The sequence below is a fragment of the Cynocephalus volans genome, chromosome 14 (genome assembly GCF_027409185.1).
Source record: "Cynocephalus volans isolate mCynVol1 chromosome 14, mCynVol1.pri, whole genome shotgun sequence".
Taxonomy (NCBI): domain Eukaryota; kingdom Metazoa; phylum Chordata; class Mammalia; order Dermoptera; family Cynocephalidae; genus Cynocephalus; species Cynocephalus volans.
Window position 1 is genome coordinate 58,344,533 of NC_084473.1, and position 21,970 is coordinate 58,366,502.

Genomic DNA, 21,970 nt, shown 5'->3' on the forward strand with positions numbered 1-21,970 from the left:
ACCTTTTTTTTTCTTTTCTGGCGACTGACTGGTACAGGGATTGAATCCTGGATGGTGGTGTTACCAGCACCACGCTCTAACCAACTGAGCTAACTGGCCAGCCCTCCTAATAATTTATAAGTCAAAAGTAATTTGGACTAAAACTAGGGATAAAAAGAAAAAGTGATGATGGTATGGATAATTTAACAGTAAACTCTCAGTGAAGAAATGAAAATAAATTTACAAGTATCTATTTTTTTCCATATTTTATTATTTTTTAAAAATGGCTCAGATAAGAACCTTAAAATACTTAGCAAAACAAGTTTGAGGATTCATTTTGTGTATTGCAGAGAAAAAGAACAGACAAATAGTATAATTAAAAATATTTATTGATTCATTCTCTCCAGAAAATTTTTAAAAAATAAATTACCAAAGGCCAATTCTTCTCTCTGCTCTCAATACTAAGCCATTTTTCCCACCAAAAATAATGAAGTAATGTATATTTTTATAATTAATTAGTTTGTGACAGCTGTGATTCTCAAACACTTTTTTAAAATACAAGATCATAGTTGCAAACAGACCATACGTAGCAATTAAAAGAATGAATAGGCAAAGGCTTCTCTAACTGAGCAAATGACCAATCAGCTAGATTCAGCCTTTCAGACTACAGATGATTTTGCTCAACAGCCCGGCACATATCAGAGGTGTCCCCCAGATGTTCATAACATCACAAAGTGGCTGCTAACACCCAATGCCGCAAGCAACAGCAAGGGCATAGAGAGGAGACCTTGCTGATTCAGTTTTATTCATCAACAGAATTCAACTGTGATTCTTTCTCTTCTCCACTTTCTTCATCGGATTCATCTTTTTCCTTGCAAGAATCCTGGCTGTTGGTATCAATAAAATAATTTTCTTTCCCATTCTCTCTTTCTTCTATTTTTTCTTCTCCATTAAAGCTAAAGGAAGAAATTTATCAATCTTTCAAAGGAAAAATGAAGTAGTTTAGAGGTAAACGAACCCTTTGCAATGTACGCCATCGTGTAGCCAGTCTTCCTCAAGTGTATGAGCTCTAATTTGTTATCAAGAAAAGTCTATAAAAGTGCCATTTGGAGAGTTAAATATTCCTGAGAACTAATTTATTTTAAAACTCCAGGGATTGGTTCTTTAAACTTCATCTGAAAGCATGCTATTATTTTTATTTATGTCAGTCAGAATTCTAAGTTATTCTGCCTTAAAAACAAAATACTTCATCACTGTAATATTTTGAATGTGTCAAACATGTTAAAACATCAATATGTTTTACAACAGTTCACATGTACTGCATTAAATAAAATACCTTTTCAAAATAAGAATTGTATGATTTCCCGCAGGTAAGAATTTTTTCAAAGGTAAACCATTCAGACATCTTATGTATGTTACCTTTCTTTATCTTCAGTGAAACTTTTCATCTCTTGATTGCTGAAGTACTCAAATACTTTTCCACTTTGGCCTTTCTTTGAAACAAACTCATCAGATATTCCTAGTGCTTTTAGGGTGTTAGAATAATGTTTTTCTGCTGCCATTCTTGCATTTTTCTATAGGAAAGACAAATCTTTTTAGATGAGGACAAAATACTTTAAATTACCATTAAAAATATATGGGTTAAAAACTCCAGTGAAAGTCAAGTCCAACAATCACAGCTGGTTGAAAATATGCATACTCAGTGACCAACCATTACAGTTACAGTCCTAGGTACATACCCAGAGAAGCTCCTACATACAAATATGTGTCCCAGGAGACATGTACAAGAGTGTTCATGACAGTTCTGCTTGTAATAACTAAAAATTGGAAACAGTCCAAATATCTATCAATAGTAGGGTGGATAAATTGTGGTCTATTCATAGCACAGAGTAAAATAAAACAATGAAAATGAATGAACTACAGCTATACACCAAACATGGATGGATCTCACAAATACAATGCTGAGCAAAAGAAGCAAAGCACAAACAGGTGCACAGCATGTTCAGTGACTGGCAAAATTATATTGTTTGAGGATCAGTACATAGGTGGTAAAACTGTGAAGAAAAACAAGGAAATCCGTATCTCAAAAGTTAGGTTGGTGGTTACCCCAGGAGAGAGGTAGAAGGTAGTAATCTGTGAGGGGTACATGGGGTTTTTGGGGTGCTGGCAGTGTTCTATTTTTAACCTTGGTGGTAGCCACATGAGTTTAGATCTATAATTATTCTTTATACTGTACCTAGGTTTTATGTACTTTTATAACTACATAAAGACATCTGGGAAAATGAGTAAGAAAATGAGTTCCTGTGATAATTGTCAAAGGGTTCTTTTATTTTATGCACCTACTATAATTTTTACTTTTTACAAGCTATATCCCCAATCCATCAAAGATGTTAAAGTCCTCAGTGTTATCTCTACTATGTGAAGGAAACAAGGGATATAGCAAAAAGTACATGGATTTAGAACTGGGTTCAAATCTGCAGAATGTCACTTCCTTGCTTTGGGATCTGTTGGAGTTGTGATGAGCCTCTCATACTTGCAGCAAGTTGGAATTCATCACAGTTCCTAAGACTACAGGCTTTATCGAGCCACGAGGTGACTGGATTCACAATAGTGCCTCAGCTTTAGTCTACTTTTATTTATTTATTTTAAAAGATGACCAGTAACGGTATCTTAGCCCTTGACTTGGTGTTGTCAGCACCATGCTCTCCCAAGTGAGCTAACCGGCCATCCCTATATAGGGATCTGAACCTGTGGCCTTGATGTTATCAGCACCACACTCTCCCAAGTGAGCCACGGGCCGGCCCCTTTAGTCTACTTTTAGCTCGTATGAGTTAACCTGAACTAGTATAGGGCCAAGAATTGCCCTCTGGACCTCCAGCTAAAGCAAGGTGACTAGTAATGGCCCAGTTTCAATGCACCAATTGTGGCATCCTATAATGGAAAGAGAGTGGGAGAGCACCCAGCCTAACCCCCACATTTAACAAATAAGGAAACCAAGAGCCCCCCAGAGGTTAAATGGTTTGATTAAGGTCACAAGGCTAGTGAGTGGTAGGACCAAGTCTCTTGACCCTTTCCTGGGTCTTTTCTACTCCATCATGCTGCTTTCTCTAAGTGGTAGTGGTCATCCTGGAGCTTGAAGTTGGCCTAATGCCTGACTTCAGCAATGCAGAAATTTGCCTAATCTAGGGACTCCAGCATAATGAGGGACCGTGGAGTCTAGTGTTCCACAGGAGAAACGAAAATAACAAAGATTGATTACAATGGATAAAACTATCACCAGTGCATTACTGATACTCTGAAAAACTGAAAAAGCAGCACTCAAACTGCTGCTAAAATGTACCCACTTTGAATAAGAACAATTTTTAGAAAAGTAAGTAAAAATGCATTCAGGTGCTGTGAATACCAAGAGACAAGCCTTGCAGAATTGAAAGCCATGGCAGAGTAAGAAATGAGAACTATGCTACGAAGACTATAGAGATTAAAGAAACCCCAAACCTAACTCTGAATGCATTAAGTACAGCATATTCTGATTTAAGCAAATTAAATATAAAAGAGATTTAAAAGATATTAATCAAAGTTAGTGCTAGTAAGGCTTCATCTGAATTTAACATTAAAATTCAATTTAACATCTACTCAGTTAATAAACCCTGTGATCTCCAAACAACAAGACAACATGGTTGTTGTGCAATGAATCATAGGCATATTCTGCTAGGGGATAACAACAGTGTGATCAATCAACTCCTATAAATGGACAATGCATAAAGTTGCAAGTAAATTTATTAAACTACAGCTATTGTGTTCTGTCAGCTCAGTTGGTTAGAGCATGGAGCTGACAATTCCAAGGTCTGGGGTTTGATTCCTGAACCAGCCAGCAAAAACAAACAAACAAACAAACAAACAAATAATAGCTGTTAATTAGCAGCAATAGTCATAGGAAAAAAGACTGCAGGAAAAAAAATGTTCTAATTTATGTTAACAAAACCAAAGCTATGGTGATCCACTGGCCACAGTCACTTTGTATATATATAATTAATTAGCTTTTAATATTTTGCATCAAGAAGACTAATGTGTAATTGTTCCTAATTAGAACAAGTATTTCCCCTCTGCATTTCACTATGCAAAAGAACTGTAAAGACTATGAAAAAAAAAGGAACAGTTAAAACAACTGTATAGTTATTTTTTTTTTACTATCAAAGATCCTTCCAAGAAAGATTAGCTTTGTTTCTTCCAGGAACTAAAATAACAATTGATGATGAAAGTTTGTCTATAATAATTGCCCTCGTTTGAAGGGAAAAAATATTTATTTTTTATAACCAGAAGCTTAGTTTATAGTAATTCTTTCATTTATTTAATAATTACTGAAAACTTATTTTGTAACAAGGCCTAACAGGAGGTAGGGGCATATGGGGGGAGAAAAGTGTTTTGGGCAAAGGAAACAGCATATGTGAGAGCCAAATGTTTCATAAATTATAAAAATAATCTATGTTTTCAACATTTAAAATTTCTTTGTGGGCTTAATTTCGCACACAGCATTTATTTTCCCACATTTTCTCTGGTGCTTAGAAACGGTAGGAATTCACAGCATAACAAAACTGCTTATTAATGCTGACACTCATTGCTACTATGTCAGAGTAGTAATACTCTCAGACTGGGCTAACCCCAGAAAGAAAATGTAACGTCATTATCTGGCTAATTTGATCATAGTTGTTCAGTTTGGCTTCAACAAATGCTTATTAACATCTCCACTGTGCCAGACACTGTCTTAGGTGCTAGATGCCAGGCATACATTTGACCACCACCCTTAAAATTAATTAGCTAGAAGGAAGAGACCATTACACAGATAAATGCCACACAATGTGGTAGGAACAAAGACAGACGTGTGCACAGGCTAGGAAAAGAACACAGAGGAAAATGGCGCCCAACCTGACCTTGGGAAACAATGCAAGAACCGACTGTACACTAAGACATGAACACGTAGAAGTTAGGTAAAGATAGAAAAAGGTTCTAAGCGCGTTTAGAAAACAACATGAATAAAGACTTCCAGTTTGAAACTAATAATCTAAGGGGTTCAGATCCCTATACTGGCCAGCCACCAAAAAAGAAAAAAAGAAACTAAAAATCTAGTAGTTTGGTATGGCCTAAAAGTAAAGAGTGTACATGGGGGAGAAGACAGGGTGGGGGGAGAGTGCCGTGGCAGATAGACTAAAGAGGTTAACAGGGATCACGGAAGTTTCTGTATACCATGCTAAGACTTGTGGATTTATCTTCTGGAAGGAAGCAGGACAGCTTAGGGTTATGTGTTCAGAAGCAGATCAACTTAGGTTCAAATCCTAGTTCTAACATTTACTAACTGTAAACCTCATGAGTTACATACCTTCTTTGAACTTCAGTTTCTTCATCACCTGTTATATGGAGAGGCTTACCTTATAGAATTGTTTGGTGATGTTAATAACAAGACCCCTTGATAACATTCATTGAAAATGAGAAGGAATGGAATCAGTTGAGAATGGACGATCGCCACTACTATCAAGAGTTATTTTGGCAGGGGAATGGTAAGGGCAAGGTGAAGATGTAATGGGTGGCTTTGCAAAGAGCAAGGCAGAAAGACCAGTGAAACTATTATAAAAATTCAGATAGGAAATAATAGAGGTTTTACCTGGCATTTCACCATCTGGGATGGTGAAGGTCAGATCTGAAAATTATTTAGGAAGAAAACTTAACAGGTCTCTCAGTGACCAGATGAATGGGCAGGAAAAGTAGCTCCCAGTCATCTAAATTATGCTCCCCCAACTAAGGCAGGAAATCAAGAGGAGGATCTAGTTGGGGGCAAGATGAATGTAATCTGCCTATGGGAAATATGGGTAGAGATTACCAGAGATGCAGACCTAAAAACTTGCAATTCAGAGCTGCAGATAACTTCTTTGCACCAAAAGCCAATCACTTTATGCTGCATAATGTAGAACAGCTTAAAATGATTTTTTTTCGTAAATTGAAACTGAGATGTTAAAAAAAACCCAACCCCTGGAAACAAAAAGAATTACATAAAATTATATCAAAATCAGTAAGTAAAAGGATTATACAACCTGGAGAGACTATAAGGTTCAGATTAACCCACAAGACATGTCCATCGTCCTCAGTGAGTCATTGACAAGTACAGTCCTGTGACTATGCTCAACTATCACAGGTAAGTGTTCCAACTGTCTATTTTCCAACTAAAACAGCTTGAAATTCACCAAATAGCACCTGTAACCTCCAGTGATGTCATCTATTGTTAAGCCATGTCACCCATATAAACCCCTCCCTTATGAGGACAAAGAAGATGACATGAAACTGATAAATCTCCCTGAGGAAAAGATTGTAAAACAGTGTAAATTTAGTAAAATCAGGGTCCACTGTCTTTAAGACCAATTTGTTCTTACAGAAAGGAAGTCCTTCTAGTAATTGTAGATACGATTGAGTTAGAGACTCAAAAAAAAAAAAAAAAAAAAAACCTAGCAGAAATAAATCTGATTCAATTAGCCATTTTGTTTCATTTTTTAATTCCTCAAAGACTTACAAATAATATCATGAAGCCTCACCTTAATATGTGACCAAATTAGTACTGAAAAAGATCAGCCATTAAAAACAGGTTGTTAAACTAATATTGTGAGAACAACTGGATGGGCAGCATGTACTTTATTAAGCTTATGTACCTTATCAACAAGATTCAATGTTCAGATTTTAAGCAAAATTACTTACTTGGCTGATTTGATAAAGCTGTCACAGCAACAATAATGTCTCAATAATTATATAACACATAGGAAAAATGGACTGTATATTTAGGAGCTGAAGATGTTAAAAAAAAAAAAAAAAAAAAGCTGACAATAGCTCTTAAATTCCAACAAACACAACCTGAGCAACTCTTTCAAATAGTAGTGGCCTCCTTTTTAATTTTTCTTCTCTTTCTTCTAGTTCTCGTTGATATTCTCTCATCCTTTCCTTTTCACTCTTTCTAAAATTAAATAAAAGGAATGAAATTTTAAAAGGTCATCTAAGAAATAAGAACTTGCATATATAATATGTATCTTAGATGACAAATCAGAAATTATGAGCACAGCTTACAGTTTACCATGGTGCCTTTTCTAGAATGTGAATTCCCATGGAATGCAGAATAAAAATCCTAGGTTCTGAGCACACACATTTTATGCCCTGGGAACAGGTTGTGTACTTTGACTCCTGAAATCTTCAAGGAATAATGTATGAAGGAGTTTCAAACTGGCCTGAAGAGACGAACGAATGCCCTCATATTATTTATAAGTGTATAAAACCAAGAAAATTTGTCCCAAATTAGATAGCCTCTCTTAAGAAATTTCCTCTGAAAACAAGACCTTGCTCTTATTTTTTACCCTAAATGAGATCTCGTAAAGGTTAGTGGCAAAAAGTTAATTAAATGAGAGTAGGTCAGGGGAGAAATGGGAAGCATGAGAATATAACATACAGAGGAACAGGAACCAAATACATAAATTTACCATAAAGGTACTAACTTTTTGGACCAGATCCTATAATGAATTAAACTATGCTATTTTCTGCATGTTAGATATATTAACGCTATCAAGATAATAATATTTCATGGATTCGAGAAAATAATTATACTTTAAAGTATAATTATGTTTAATTATATACAAGTTGGTGTTATGAGAAAGCTAGTTTACTTCGCAAGGGTAAATAGTAAATTTCTAAGAAACTTTCTGCTCAAGGTCATCAAATCAAGCTCCCTCTATCAATAAATTAATGCTATATTATAAAGGAATACTCATTGTAATTAAAAGCAAATACATATATTTTGGTTCTTATAAATCAGATTAAAAATTAATAAATCATATTACTTACCCGGCTTTGGGGGAGATATTTTTCTACTTAAACATGAACATTTTTATGTTCAACATCTGGAACACTGATTTTCAAACTTCGTACTGCAGAATTCTAGGTTCTGTGAAGGGGTTCTAAGGATTCTGTGAATATCTTTATTTTTTAATACTGAAACTATAAAAAAAATGCAACATGTACTAGTGAACATTAACACATGTGTTAACACATCACATAACTGATGTTAATTAACCTCAATGTGTTAATTTGTGCTATCAGATTTCATGCATACCTTAGAACAAAACTGTTCGACATATGTTTATTGAAAAATATTCTGAGATTACATGGCAAGCTATTAAAAAAGAGCTTTATCTGTGTGAATCAAGATTTTTCTCAATACAGTATTTTTTGTGCAATCAAAAATAATATAAAGAAAAAGATTAGATGCTGATATAAGATTACAACTATTAACTGTGGCCACAATAGAAAATATTTCTGTTCTTCAACACAGCTTTGTGGTTCTCACCATAGAAGTGAGTACATATGTTGGTTCTCACCATAAGGGGTGGGTGTGTGTGTGCTGAGTGTAAGTAACCGAGAATAATTTTAATCCATAGACTAAAATAGATATACCATTCTCAATCTGTTCATATCTTGCTATCCATTGATTTAAGAAAGAGAAAATTTGAAAACCAATGACCTGGAGATTCAGGATTCTTTGATGATACCTGAGATATTTTACTCTGGATTTAGACGTTTGAGCTAAACTTTCATGTGAGTCATAAGCCTTAGCCCGGGTTGTCAGGAGTTTCTGCAATTCTTTCATTCTTTGCTTCTGCTTAGTTAGGATCCGATTTCTTTCTTCCTCCAACATTTTCTTTTCCTCAAGTGATTTCCTGAGGGCAACAAACTAAGGCTTAATTCACTTTAAGCCAATGAAAATGTTATTTAGCAAAGATTTAACACAGGATAATTCAAAGGTTGGAAAAAAGGCAATCTTTTGAGAAGGATCTGACTTGTGAAATTGAAAAGCCAATCAAGGCTGACTGTAAACTTTTCTATCCCCAAAGTTTCATAAAATGGAAAACACATTTGTTTCTTAGAACACCCTCTAGCAAAATGTTCCTTCTATATTATAGAGTAAAATATCTTACAGATACAATAATAATTTCTTAATATTTTCAAATTCATCAACATAAAATCAACAGACCTGCACACACTAGTGTAGTAACTGAGTCGGTCAGTTCTGTCCTAGTTATTTACCTGGTGGCTTGTTCTCGTCCTCTGGAAGATACTGTGGGCATTGGAGGGTTGCAGTTACAGGGCATGGACTTTGCACTTGCACTTCTTACTGGTGACTCATGCCTTGGAGACAGATAAGGCCAACGTGTTTCTTTTAAATTTTCTTCATCTGCTTTAATGTCTGCCGAAATTTTTTCTCTCTTAGTAGATGCATGTGAGGATGAATGAAGATCAAATGGTTTACAGACTGTTAAGAGTTTTGGACACTTGTATTCTGAAAGGTGTTTCTGATATCCCTCAGGATGGTTTTCAGAATCATGAGTCCGGCCCCTAACCTTGTGTTTACACTTCAACTTTTCAGCCTGTTCAGGACACTTGGGGTTCCTGAAACGTCTGCAGGCTGACCTACGAGGCAGAGGGGATGAATTCTGCAAAAGCTCTTGGGCTCTCAGCTGCGTCCTAAGGTTCCTGTAGAGCTCTTCTTCTTTTAATTTGTCACTGGTAGTTGAACCATAAATAGATCGAGGTATGGGTCTGGCTTTAAATCGATTTGTTTTCTTTTTAGACTTAAAAAAGTCTCCCAGCTGTTTTTCCCGGGCTGCTCGCTTCTGTTCCTCTCTTGCAATAAACTTAAACGGCTTTTGCAAGGCCAAAAGAGCTTCTTTGTTTTTCTCCTTGATAGACTTCCTCCGTTCTTCTTTTTGCTTGACTAAATCATGATAAAGGGGGAGAAGGACACTGGCAGGAACTGGATTGGCTCGGAATTTCTTCTTACACTCTGAATCTTCTTCTTCTTTTTTGAGTTTATGTACCATTTCAATATCTGATTTAGATTTCATAGCCTCTTCTTTCTTCTTCTGTTCTCTAATCATCATTTGAAAAGGCTCAGGTACTGTAATCGTGGGCACCCATTCTTTCTGTTTCTTCCTTGTTTTTTCAACTGCTTGGAAGTCAGTATCTTTATACTGAATATAATCTTCAACACAAAAGTTTTTCCACATGTTGTTGATGAGCTCCTTAGCATAGGTCATCATTCTGTTTTTCCTGGGATACTCTTTTTCTAAGTTGGGCAACTCTTCTTCAGAGGAAGATGTATACAAGGAGGGAGAGTGGCCTAAATCGGGCTCCGAAAATGATGTCACTACCGAGACAGGGTGATAGGAGTTCTTTTCTGATAAAGATCTAAGTGAGAAGAATGATTAAGTTACACTTTCAATTGTATGTGACCAAATATAAAAATTAAGATAGTGTTATATATTTTCTAAGGTAAGGATATAATTAGGTAAAAAAGAGGAGCTGGATAAGGCTTGTAAAAAATGATCACTTTTATGTAGAGAAGGCCTGGGAAATGCCTATAAATTATCTAGTCCAACTCCTTTACTTGACAGAAGAGGAGCCTGAGATGGCAGAACTCCTTGTGCCTAACCTCTATAAAATTCTCCATGCATTTTCCAGAGTCACTGACCTAAAATATACACCTGATCATGTCACTCCCCTGCTTGAACTTTCTGATGATTGCTCATTGCTACAAAATAAAGTTTAGATTATAAAGCCCTTCAAGACTGTCTCCTGCCCACCTGTCCAGTCTTACCTCTTGCCACTTCCTCTCCCAAGTCACCATTGTTAAGTCATCTCTAGTCACGTGAAATTCCTCACACACACCCTGTTTTCTCACACTGCCTTGCCTTTGCACATCTGGCTTCTGCTGCCTAGAAGGCCACCCCTTGCTTCCTGCATCTGCTGCACCCATTACTCCTCCTTCACGACTGAACTCAGATGTGACACTTTGGTGGAAAATTCTTGCCTACATCCCTCCACGACACCTTGGCATGATCAACTGCTTCTTCCTCTGTTGCCTTAACACTCTTTACAACATGTTGTGATACAATTTTTGGTCCTTGGTAGTCTCTGAGTTCCTTGAGGGCAACTTGTTTCTGACTCCTCAGTGCCCAGGAATGGTCTGGCACACAGGAGATGCGCAATCAGCACTGACTGACTGGATGAGATAAAGGACTTGCCTCGAGGTTCAAAGAATGCAAGTTCACAACAGAAATCGGTCTTGAAATTACAGACTATTTTGAAAACATAAATCAGATTCATGTCTCCTAGTGATGAACTCTTTGTATTAGATCTTTAATCCACATATTATAAACGGCTTTTAAAATTAAACTTTAGGGGGCTGGCCATTTAGTTCAGGTGGTTAAGAGCGTGGTGTTATAACCTCAAGGTCAAGGGTTCAGATCCCCATATCAACCAGTGACCAATAAATAAAATAAAATAAAATAAAACTTTAATATTCATCATTTAAAATGGCCTCGACTAAGTATTTTGATACATGTTTACAGTTCTATGAGTGGTGAGTCAGAGAGAAAAGACCAAAAGGCCACCAAATGACACTCAAAGCATGAGGTCACCTAGTAAGCTGATAAGCCATTAAACATTTTGAATAAAATCCCACCTCCCTGTATCATTAAGAGTACAGGCTGGCCAGGTAGCTCAGTTGGTTAGAGCATGGAGCTAATAACACCAAGGTCAAGGGTTTGGAACCCCATACTGGCCAGCTGCCAAAAAAAAAAAAGTGCAAAGAAATATTTAAGGAAAAATATTCTGAAAAATTTTGTTCTGCACTTTTAAATATACATTTTATTTTACAGTCCACAAATGGCATTAAGTGCAAACTTACCTGGAAGAAACACTAGAAACATCTTCCCTGATGATCACTGGCTGAACTTCCTTTAAATTTAATTTATCCTGGTACATTTTCTCTAATCTTGACATAGTTTCTATGTGGGCAGCCTTCAGCTCTTCTAGTTTCCTGAAATACTCTTCATTAGAGTGGTAAACATCAGAAAAGTTCAAAAAGTCCTCATAGCTTATTGGTGCATGTTCATCCACCCCAGAAGAGTTGGTGTTAAAATCAGCCTGGTGGGGGGAAAACACCCATTATATGGTGTTTGGAATTGAAAGACAAATTAAGCTGATACTGACCCAAATGCTACTATCTTAAAGAGTCCACATAGTTAGGTTATTAGTTACTTGTGGGCTATGTACATATAATGGGTTACTTGTGGGCTGTGTACATTTTCCCCCAGTGATATTTTATGAACAAGAGAGAACAAGACCAAGCTGCCAGAAGATAAATGTCTTTTAATCCATTTAATAAAAGATTAGATTCCCAGATCAACCAACAAAAGGTATTTAACTCATTATATTCACGCTGTAATAGGATAGTGCCAAACCACACTTTACAAAGGGTTTCTATAAGGAGCCTCCTTCTGAGTTGTAAATTTTAACTGAGATGAAGAGGAACACAGTTCCTCCTGCTGCAAACAAAGCAACCACAACCCAGTGTGCTCCTTCCCCTGTCGAGCTGGGCTCCTGCAGTGTGGCTCCAAAGATGTGCCAGTGGAGAGAAGGCAGGAGGATGGAGGATGGAATGGGGGGACAGGGACAAAGTTCTTGGTGGCTTATCAAGGAGCCAGGGAGAAGCCCTCCCAGCAATGAGGCAAGAGCTCAAGAGGGAGTAAGAGACCATGGGAGAGATCGGGAGGGACTTTCAGAACAGCTGCTCCTGTGGGTGACAGCAACTTTGGGAATGACACCAGAACAAGGAGGTTGTAGTTGTTCTATATATAGGTCATGCCTGGAAGGGTCTGACTGGACTTTTCCCTTCAATCCTTTTACATACCTTTCAACTCTTCTAGTTGAAGCAAGTAAAGAGATAAAACTCCATTTTCTCCAGAATATAAAATTTTAGTATGTTCTCAGTTGAAAAACAGTTGAAACTATTTACAATACTGTGACTAAAAGGCTGCCAACCATGGTTTTAAATTTAGCCTGTCTGGAACAAACTCAAAATGAAAAATGCATATTTGCTCTAGAAAACTGTAGATCCAGGGCTGGCCAATTAGTTCAGTTGGTTGAGTGTGGTGCTAGTAACACCAAGGTCAAGGGTTCGGGTTTCCGTACCAGCCAGTCACCAAAAGAGAAAGAAAAGAAAACTATAGATCCAATCTGATAACACTCTAGAAAATAAATCTGTTTAGCTTCTCCCAACAGGAAAATTCAGAAAAGTCAATTATAAATAATAGTTATAAATACGGTGTTTTTTAATGGGCTAAAAGCATGTAAAGAGGCCAGTGTTATACCACTTGGGGTAACTCAGAGGAAACAAATGAAAGAAAACAAGTTTTCTTCAACAGAATTGACAAGGAGAAATTTGTTACCAACAAATCTATGATCAGAGACCTGCTTTATGTATGTCAAACAACTTTAATTATCTTCTGTTGTTTATGTATGTGCTCCCTGCCATTACCTTATCATGGGATGAGTACTTTATTGATTTGCTCATTCATTAAATATCTGGGGGACATCCAGCATTTAGCCATCTGCTGAAAGATACAAATCAGATGAAAAAAAGCTCTACCTTCAAGAAGCATCCAGCTAGTTTAGGAGAAGACATGTACATAATCAACAGTAGACTTAGAATGAGACAGAACTTGGCTGGCCAGTTAGCTCAGTTGGTTAGAGCACAGCATCATAAAACTAAGGTCATGGGTTTGGATCTCCATACCTGCCAGCCACAAAAAAAAAAAAAAAAAAAAAAAAAAGAATGAGACAGAACTCCTGATTCTACAAGCTGCTTCCAACTGAGCACAGAGACAGATGCATGACCATGTACGTTGCGATATCAGACACTATGAGACTAAGAGGCAGAATTTGCAGAAGTGAGCCAACTGCAGACAGAAGGTTGGATGAGGACAAAGTCTACCAGATCAGGAAAACAGTGAAAAAGGAACAAAAATATCTGAAGCACAGTGCTAGAACATCCATCATGTTATTTCACAATCACTCAACAGGCAGGTACTCTGCTCTCAATGAGGAAACTGAAGCTCAGAAGAGGTAGGTGACCTGCTTGCAGTCATACTAGTAAGCAGCAGAGCTAGGATTCAATCCCAAATGTGTTAGGTTCCAAAGATATACATGCTCCTCCCAAGGGCAGGGAGGAATTTTTAGCTATAAGAGGCGAGAACAGGCATAGTATGCTCAGAGAGAGGTAAATAGTGATGAGTGGGGATGGGGAATGGGTAATATGTACACAGGAGGGGTGCGAAATGAGGTGAAAAAGGCAAGTCAAGAGCCCCATCCAAGAGCCTGGAGGCCAGGCTGCATGCAATAGGAGCATGGAAGGATGTCAGGAAGGGGAGTGGCAAGTAGGGTGGAGTAAAAGAAGGCTGGCAGCAGTTAGTGGGCTATTACCTAGATGTGTTTTAGGTATTAAGGGCAGAATTAAGGGAGCAGTACCAAGGACAAAAGCAAGGAGGCTGCCTTGAGAGATTTAGAAGACTGAATCACCAACTCAATAATGACCTGGATTGGGAGCAAGGAACTGAAAAGATTTATTTTCTGTTTGAAGTGATGTCTGTCTAGGTAGATAGACGTGCTGCCATTCATTAATATACACAGGGGAGGAGAGTGTTTTAGGGAAAGGAAACTAAGCTCTGTCTTAGACACGTTAAATTTGAGGGGATAGTGAAGCAGTCAGAGAAGTCAAGGAAATAGATGATATGTCTGGAGACCTGGTAAGAAGGCTGGGCTAGAAATCGAGGTATGGGAACAAGCAATGCACACAGAAGTGGCAGGTGCAGCCTTGGATGTGGAGGAGGCTGCCTGGGGAGTATGGGCAACAAGATGAGAGTAACCCAAGGATGGAGATGTTGGAGAACACCAACATTTAAATAGCAGCCAAAGGAGGACTAACACTGTAGGAGGTAGAGAGTGGTCACAAGAGATGCAAAAACCAAGTGATAAGGGTACTCAAAGGAGGAGAACTTTTGCTGGTTTGAATTTGGAAGGGAAGGGAAAGCTTCCTGTAGTAGGTGATACTCGAGCTAAGTCACAAAGAATCAAAAAATCTAGAGGATTAAAGAGAGCTTATGGGAAAGAGGGGAAAGGTACTCTAGACAAAGGAAATGACATTAGCAAAAGTGGCAGGGGTGTGTGTGTGCATAGTGGAGAGCAAGGTGCGCACAGCTGCAGGATAAAAGGGGAGTAAAACGCATAAAGCAGTTTTGGGAAGCAAGCCTGGAAAAGGAAGTAAGCCTGGAAAGGGAAGTTAGGATAAGCGGGAGGGTGTTTCCATTTCCTGTCTACCACTGGCTCCTGACCATTGGTCACCTGGTATCAGCCCCCTTATGACCCTTCAAAGATAAAAGCGTTGGGGGCTGGCAGTTAGCTCAGTTAGCTAGAGCATGGTGCTGATAACACCACGGTCCAGGGTCCAGCCAGCTGCAAAAAAAAATGTTGGACGGATGTTAAATAACTTTTCAGTTGGGAGGGTTCTTAGGGCTTGGGAGAAAGACTACAGATGTGGGGTCAGAATACCCATTCAAGCCTGGGCTCTGTACCTTTTAGCAATGTGATGTAGGCACTAACCTCTTAAGCATTGGCTTTAAGATATGTAAAGTAGGTGTTCTAGGTGTTAAATTATTGTCTCAGCTCCAATGCCTTCACCACTCTGCTTTGTGATGCTAGAGCTGGAGCTCTGCAAACCACCTTTCTGCTTTGCCAGCTGCTCCCCATTAGACTCTGCCAAAAGTGAGGCTAGAGGGAGACTGCAAGGCTGGAGGAGAAAGAAGGGACTTTTCCTTCCTGTTAGTTCTCTGTCCACTTCTGTCTGCTTGTGTTAGCCCAGCAACAGTTCTTCATCTGGGTGGCAGCAGTTCATTTTACTAACAGTGGCTGAATCCAGTTTACAGTGTTTCCAACACTTGAAGAATCAGAATTACCTCAGGGCCTTTGCACTTGCTATTCCCTTTCCCTAGAACGCTCTTCCTCCAGATATCTGCACAGCCCACTTGCTCACTCCTTCAGGTCTTTACTCAAATGTCATCTTCTCAACAAGGTCTCCACTGACCACCCTATTTGAAATTACAGATCCGCCCTCCACTCACTGTCAGGCCCCCTTTTCTGCTTTATTTTTCCCAGAAGTACTCACCACCAACTGACATTCTATGTATCTTTACTTGTTTGTGTATTGTATGCCTGTCACTACCAAAAAAGTAAGCATTACTAAGGTGAGATTTGTGTGCTTTGTTCACTGTCGTGTCCCCAGTGTCTAAAAAGTACCTGGCCAGTGGCAGATGTTCAATAAATACTTTTTGAACAAATTAATGTACAGTTAAAAAAAATACAAGGGCTGGTTGGTTAGCTCATTTGGTTACAGTGTGGTGTTATACACCAAGGTCAAGGGTTCAGATCCCCATACCAGCCAGCGCCAAAAAAAAAGAAATACAAGTTTCCACCAAGGGAAGAGAACAGTTATTCCCTCACAAAGGACTGAATCATATAAAGAAATACTGGATGCTCTAAAGAGCTATATTCTACTAAGTATAAAGGAAAAGGTCTATGTTCCAAAAACAATAATTAAAACAGGAAGGGTTTTCCTAAGAACTATTTTTAGGCAAAAGCATCCATGTGCTCTCATTCATTCATTTAGAATCTCTCTAAAAAGATGTTCTTATAGCAATCATCTACACAAGGAAGATAAATTTATAAAAATGGTCTTATAGCAATCATTTACATGAAGATCAAATTTACTTGGATCTGGAAAGACTGTTTGAAAAAGATATAAAATGGAGGCTGGAGCTGGAGCCAGAAAGAAGACCCCAGGGTCCTGAGAGACTCAGCCCTGCCCCCTGCCCCAAGCCAGCAATGGAGCCAGCCCCACCCGCCTCTTCCCCTTCCCCCAACATCTTAGAACGTTCTTATTTAAAAAAAAAAAAAAAAAAAAAAGATATAGAGTAGCTTCTGAAGAGATGTGGCACATCTGACAAATTATACATATGCACTGACTTTTGCACAGTATCCATTGCATTTTCAGCTTAATACTGTTAACACTAGCTTGAACTTTTCAGATAAACTGATCTCAGTGTTTTACCTAAAACAGATGGAATAATTAGCAGGTGAATGGCTAATTTATGGCTTCCAATTTTAATTTCATCTTTTTTGGGGGCGCAGGGGCAGCTGACTGGTATGGGGAACTGAATCCCTCACTTTGGTGTTACCAGGCCATGATTTAACCAACTGAGCTAACTGGCCAGCCTTCTAATTTCATCTTTAATTGTCTCCACCCAGAAAATATTTAGTATATCAAATAACCTAGGCCATGGTCATTATTTTTCCAAGAGCCTAAAATAGCACTCTCTCCCTTTAAATGTTCAGCTTTTTGTGGAATGTCATAAGCGCAGCCACTAGATTAGAGGATAATCTTCCCCAGATTAGCTTGACCTATTTAGATAATGAATCCTTCCAGCACCTGTTGCTTTATTAGTAATTAGCACCCATAAAGAATTGTGCATAATCTACATTCTATTATTATGTGAATAATCTATATATTTTCACCTGCAATTCTAGAATTTTTAGAAAAAGATGTTTTTTGTTGAAAAGGATTTGTAAGGAATGAGGCAGATCTCCATGTACTAACATAGGTAAATCCCCAATGAAAAGAGAAAAAAGCAAGTTGCCAAATTATATATCTACATACATATCTATGTAGTATACCACCATATATTAAAATGTTATATACAAAGGACAGGAAAAAGCCCAGAAGCATAGAATACATATCAATTTCAAAATAGTGGCTACCGAAGGGGATGGAGTGGGTACCCAGGTTTTCTTTTGTGGGGGAGAGGTGTAAAAAGGGCCCAAGCCTCATATGTAACGTTTGATATTTTAAAAGGAGAATGTGTTCATGTATTATTGTCATAACTAAAATGTAACTTTAGGAGCTGGCCCGTTAGCTCTATTGGTTAGAGCATGGTGTTATAACACCAAAGTAGAGGGTTTAGATTCCTATTCCTACCAGCCAACCGCCAAAAAAATAAATAAATAAAATAAAATGTAATTTTTAAAAGGAAAAAAGAAAAGAATGTTTTGTGAATATTAATAGCAAATTAAACACGGAGTAGTGTTTAAAGGACACTTGGCCTGCCCAGCACCTCCTGTGTTCCTTCAGGAAGATGGCTTTCCCAATCCCCCAGCAATGCTGCTTCTTTCCCTTGTTCCTCTAACTGCTCCCACCCCCACCTCCCAACCACCCACTAATAAACCTTTTAGTTAATTAATTAATTTTATTCTTAATTGAAACATAATTGATTATACATATCTGTGATCTGTCCTTTTATATCTTTAAGAAAACAGAAAACATCAGAGGGAAGTTCCCTCATCTTCCCATCTATAAAACTATCCTGTCTGTGCCCCTTTTCTCCTTCCCTCCTGTTTCAGGGATAAAATGTCCCCTCTCTTAGCAACATTCAACACTTTCCCTCATTATTAAAAACAATGAATGTGGGACACTCTTGTGATTTTCCTCCTACCTTAGTAGCTGCTCTTTAATCTCTTTTGCCCCCCTTTTTCTCTGCCTAACAGTTAAATATTGAGGTTCTTAAGAACTCTACACTAGTCCCCTTCTCTTCTTTCTCTGCACTTTGTCCCTAGGTGACCGCATCCATACCCATTGTTTTAGAAATGTTGAAAACTCCCAGTTATAATCTCTAGCCCACACCCCACAGGACTCCAGTTTCATAGGCCCAACTTCTACCTAGACATTTCTACTTGGAAGTTTCACAGGCATCTCAAATTAACAATGCTCAAAACCAAAACATTGATTCCCACCCATCCCTCAAAACTATTCCTCCCCAAGTCATCCCCAATTCATTAAATGTCATTATATTCCATGCAGTTGTGCAGACCAGAAACCTGGGAATGAGCATCCTTGATTCCTTCCTCTATCTTGGCTCTCACATCCAATCCAATAGTAAGCCCTATCCATTTCAGAGAAATCTGTCTGCATCTTGCCATCACCCTTGGACTCTAAGTCCAAACCTCTGGCATCTGAATTACCTTAAAAGCCTCCTAAGCAGTCTCCTTCCTTTTGCTTTGCCAAACCCTCCAATCATTTTCCATCAGAGTGATCTCTCCAGTCTCATCTCCCACTCTTCCTCTCTCTTTTACCGTCCTGCTGGCTTCCTTTCAGATCCTTAACTCCTCAAAACTCTTTCTCTTCCTACCTCAGGGCTTCTGCCTATGCTGTTTCCCTCTGCCTGCAATGCTCTTCTCGTCTACACTCTTCAAATGGCTGCTCTTTTTCATCCATCAGGCATGGTCTTAAATGTTAACAACTCATTTAAGGAGGTTCCCTCCTCTGTCTTTTTTGAATTATAGTAGCCTGTTTATTTTTTTCCCACCATTCCCCTTCTTAGACTCATTTGACTTTATTTTTCATTGTCTAACTTCCCCAATGAGGATATGAGCTACAGCTGTTTCATTCACCACTGAATAGTCAGTGACTAGCACGTAATAAATGTTCAGTATTTGCTGAAAAAAGAGAAGGTCCCCATTAGGATATTCAGTGAGATTTTTAACTATGAATTATAGACTATTACTTTACCCATGTTATCATCAGCCACATAACAGGACCTATAAACTGGTATCTCTTACTAAGGCTAGATTCAAGGAACATGTGTCAGTGCCCAATATGGGCACAGAATCCTGTAAGGGATATGTTTCTGATGGGGGGGGGGTTGGGGTGGGGTGGGTAGTCTGGCTTTGGCAAAACCAAAAGACTGAAAGAGGCCTATTGTGACAGTTGGTCCTCTAATCAGTCTTGTGTGGTAGGTATGGTATCTGCGTTTACTACTTTTTATTAACCTTTAGAAATCAAGATGGAGAACCAAGCCAACCTGTAAAGAATGCAAAGCCTGGCTCCTGCACTCTCTTTCCTGCCTTGTCAGTGCTTCTTCCCCTAGCCCCAGTGCCCTCTGGCTATCAGGCCTACTGTGGCAGCTTACCCAGGTTTACTTTTGAGTTTCAGTTTTTTGTTTTTTTTTTTTTTGCCCTTTTTTTGTGACCGCGCTCAGCCAGTGAGTAAACGGACCATCCCTATATAGGATCCGAACCCGCGGCAGGAGCGCTGCTGCGCTCCCAGCGCCGCACTCTCCCGAGTGAGCCACTGGGTCGGCCCCCAGGTTTACTTTTGGATCCTATATGTATGGCGTTCTAAGAACAGTATCAAACTCATAAGAGTTAGCTTCCTTTCTTTCTTTTTTTTTTTTTTGGTAGGATCCTGCCCTTTTGAAACTAGCTTATTGTATAAACTGATCTCTCCTAAGGTAATACCAGTTTCTAATACAAATTTGCAGTTTAACATGGCCCTCTGGAAGTATAACTGCAACTCCTCTACCACAGCACACCAAAGCAGAATTTAATCTTTGGGTGAGTCACTCAAATGACGGTCCCACTGGCAGTTGTTAATTACTAATCTATATTACTAATTAATTACTTATATAAACTGCTCTTTAAATGAGACACACATTCCCTCATTTGGTTCTTATAGCCAAGTGAGATAGGAAAGAGAGACAATTTTATAGTTCTTTTATAGACAAGGAAACTGAGATTGAAGAAAGTTACCTAACATCACCTAGCAAATGGCAGAGAATGGATCCTAATCCAGGACTCCAAATCCTTTTCCTCAATTCAAATCTTTTTCCTCCATCACTTTGCCTTCTTTGTTTCCTATTGCAAATTGTGTTGAGGGGTAGCTTTATCACGAAACCAGTTTCTGGTTCACATTCGGAGTCTCTATCTGCCTTACTCTGGATAATTTCAAGATATTTGTTTGTTGGTGAAATATTGACCATAAAAGGTGTTGCTACAGATTTTCTCATTAACAGTTTTAGTGTAGAATAAAGAGATTGGAATTCCAAAATATCCAAGGATTTCTATTAGCCATAGAACATGTTTTGTAGCTGGGAAGCTTTGGGCATATGGTATTAAGAAACTTTAACTGGAGGTAAGAAGGTTTATATCTGCAGATTGCTTTGTATTCAAGGCTCCCAATCTTCTTAGTGAATCCAACAGATGGCAGACTCTGCCCCCCTACCTGATGGACAGGTATCCATGACACATTTGACACTGAAAATTGATCAGTAAAAAGGCTCTCAATCCACTCTGAAGAGCCATTTAAGAAACAATGGAACCTCAGTAATTTGCTTCTCTGGATGCTTATCGATATCTGTGCCTGATCTATCCACTGAACTCTTGATGGTTTTAAACACGCACCTCTAATGTATTGTGTTAAGATCTGCTCACACACCTGACCACACAGCTGATTCACCTGAGTTCTTATGGCTTATCCACTATGGGGTAGATCGGTTTTCCTCAAGTTTTTAAAAAACGAAATATCCATTACCAACAATGCTGGAGAGTAGAGAGTAGAGTTCTGTACTTTGCACTCTCTAGAAATAGAGTAATATAAATGCTGTCCAAGAAGTTTTTACAACAATCTCTCTGGAGAAAATTAAAAGACTTCAGTGCCTCGGTTTTGAGTCTTTTCCGTGGGGGCTGAGAGAAGTTAGTGGGCCAGATCACCTGGTAGAGAGGATCTGCACAGGGACCGCGTTTCCCACCCGGTCCTCAGCCGGGCGGGGACCCAGACCCGCCCTAAGCCTGCACCCCGCCGGCGCTCAGTCCCAGCCCACGTCCGGTCCCTGCTCACCGACGGCCCCGCGGGCTGCTCCACTTCCTTCTCTTCCTCCTCCAAGGCCGCCGCCGCTGCCGCCAGGGCTGCTAAGGGGTCTTCTCGTTCGTACTGGGCGACCCGCGCTCCGGTGCTGGGATTTACCGGGGTCTGGAGACTGGAGGACACCAGCTTCGCCGCTCGGTGCGAGGCGGCCATCACCCCGCCTCCGAGGCCTGAGCGCCCGCGCTGGCCCGGGGCGGGTAAGCCGGCGCTGCCTCAGGCGACCTGGCGGCTACTTGCTGGGGGCGGGCGGTTACTAGGGCTTCGGTAACTAGGGACGCTACAGGGGCCGCGAGGGACCAAAAGTCACACAAAATGCTCGCA

At 39.1% G+C, this 21,970-nt stretch overlaps 1 protein-coding gene across 3 annotated transcripts; it reads right to left on the bottom strand.

Moving 5' to 3' along the window:
- Positions 1 to 384: 384 nt before the first annotated feature.
- FAM161A (FAM161 centrosomal protein A) lies at positions 385 to 21,873 on the bottom strand. 3 transcript variants are annotated; one of them, XM_063078228.1, is made up of 7 exons: positions 21,623 to 21,873; positions 11,750 to 11,988; positions 9,088 to 10,248; positions 8,553 to 8,720; positions 6,871 to 6,970; positions 1,399 to 1,553; positions 385 to 935 (listed from the first exon to the last, which is right to left on the bottom strand). In XM_063078228.1, the coding sequence occupies exons 1-7, from the start codon at positions 21,800 to 21,802 to the stop codon at positions 782 to 784; spliced, it is 2,157 nt and encodes a 718-aa protein (XP_062934298.1). In that variant the 5' UTR covers positions 21,803 to 21,873; the 3' UTR covers positions 385 to 781. The 3 variants fall into 3 exon arrangements, with proteins under 3 accessions (XP_062934298.1, XP_062934299.1, XP_062934300.1); XM_063078229.1 differs by lacking the exons at positions 385 to 935; positions 6,871 to 6,970 and having other exon boundaries at positions 1,410 to 1,553; XM_063078230.1 differs by lacking the exons at positions 385 to 935; positions 1,399 to 1,553 and having other exon boundaries at positions 6,888 to 6,970; positions 8,525 to 8,720.
- Between the last annotated feature and the right edge of the window lie 97 nt (positions 21,874 to 21,970).

Excerpts from the sequence above, each read along its gene's own strand:
- FAM161A (XM_063078228.1), bottom strand. The coding sequence starts at position 21,802 with ATGGCCGCCTCGCACCGAGCGGCGAAGCTGGTGTCCTCCAGTCTCCAG. Across the intron at positions 10,249-11,749 it reads GTTTCTAGTGTTTCTTCCAG|ATCTTTATCAGAAAAGAACT; the intron begins GTAAGTTTGCAC and ends CTTCTCACTTAG. Across the intron at positions 6,971-8,552 it reads TCCAGAGTAAAATATCTCAG|AAAGAGTGAAAAGGAAAGGA; the intron begins GTATCATCAAAG and ends ATTTAATTTTAG.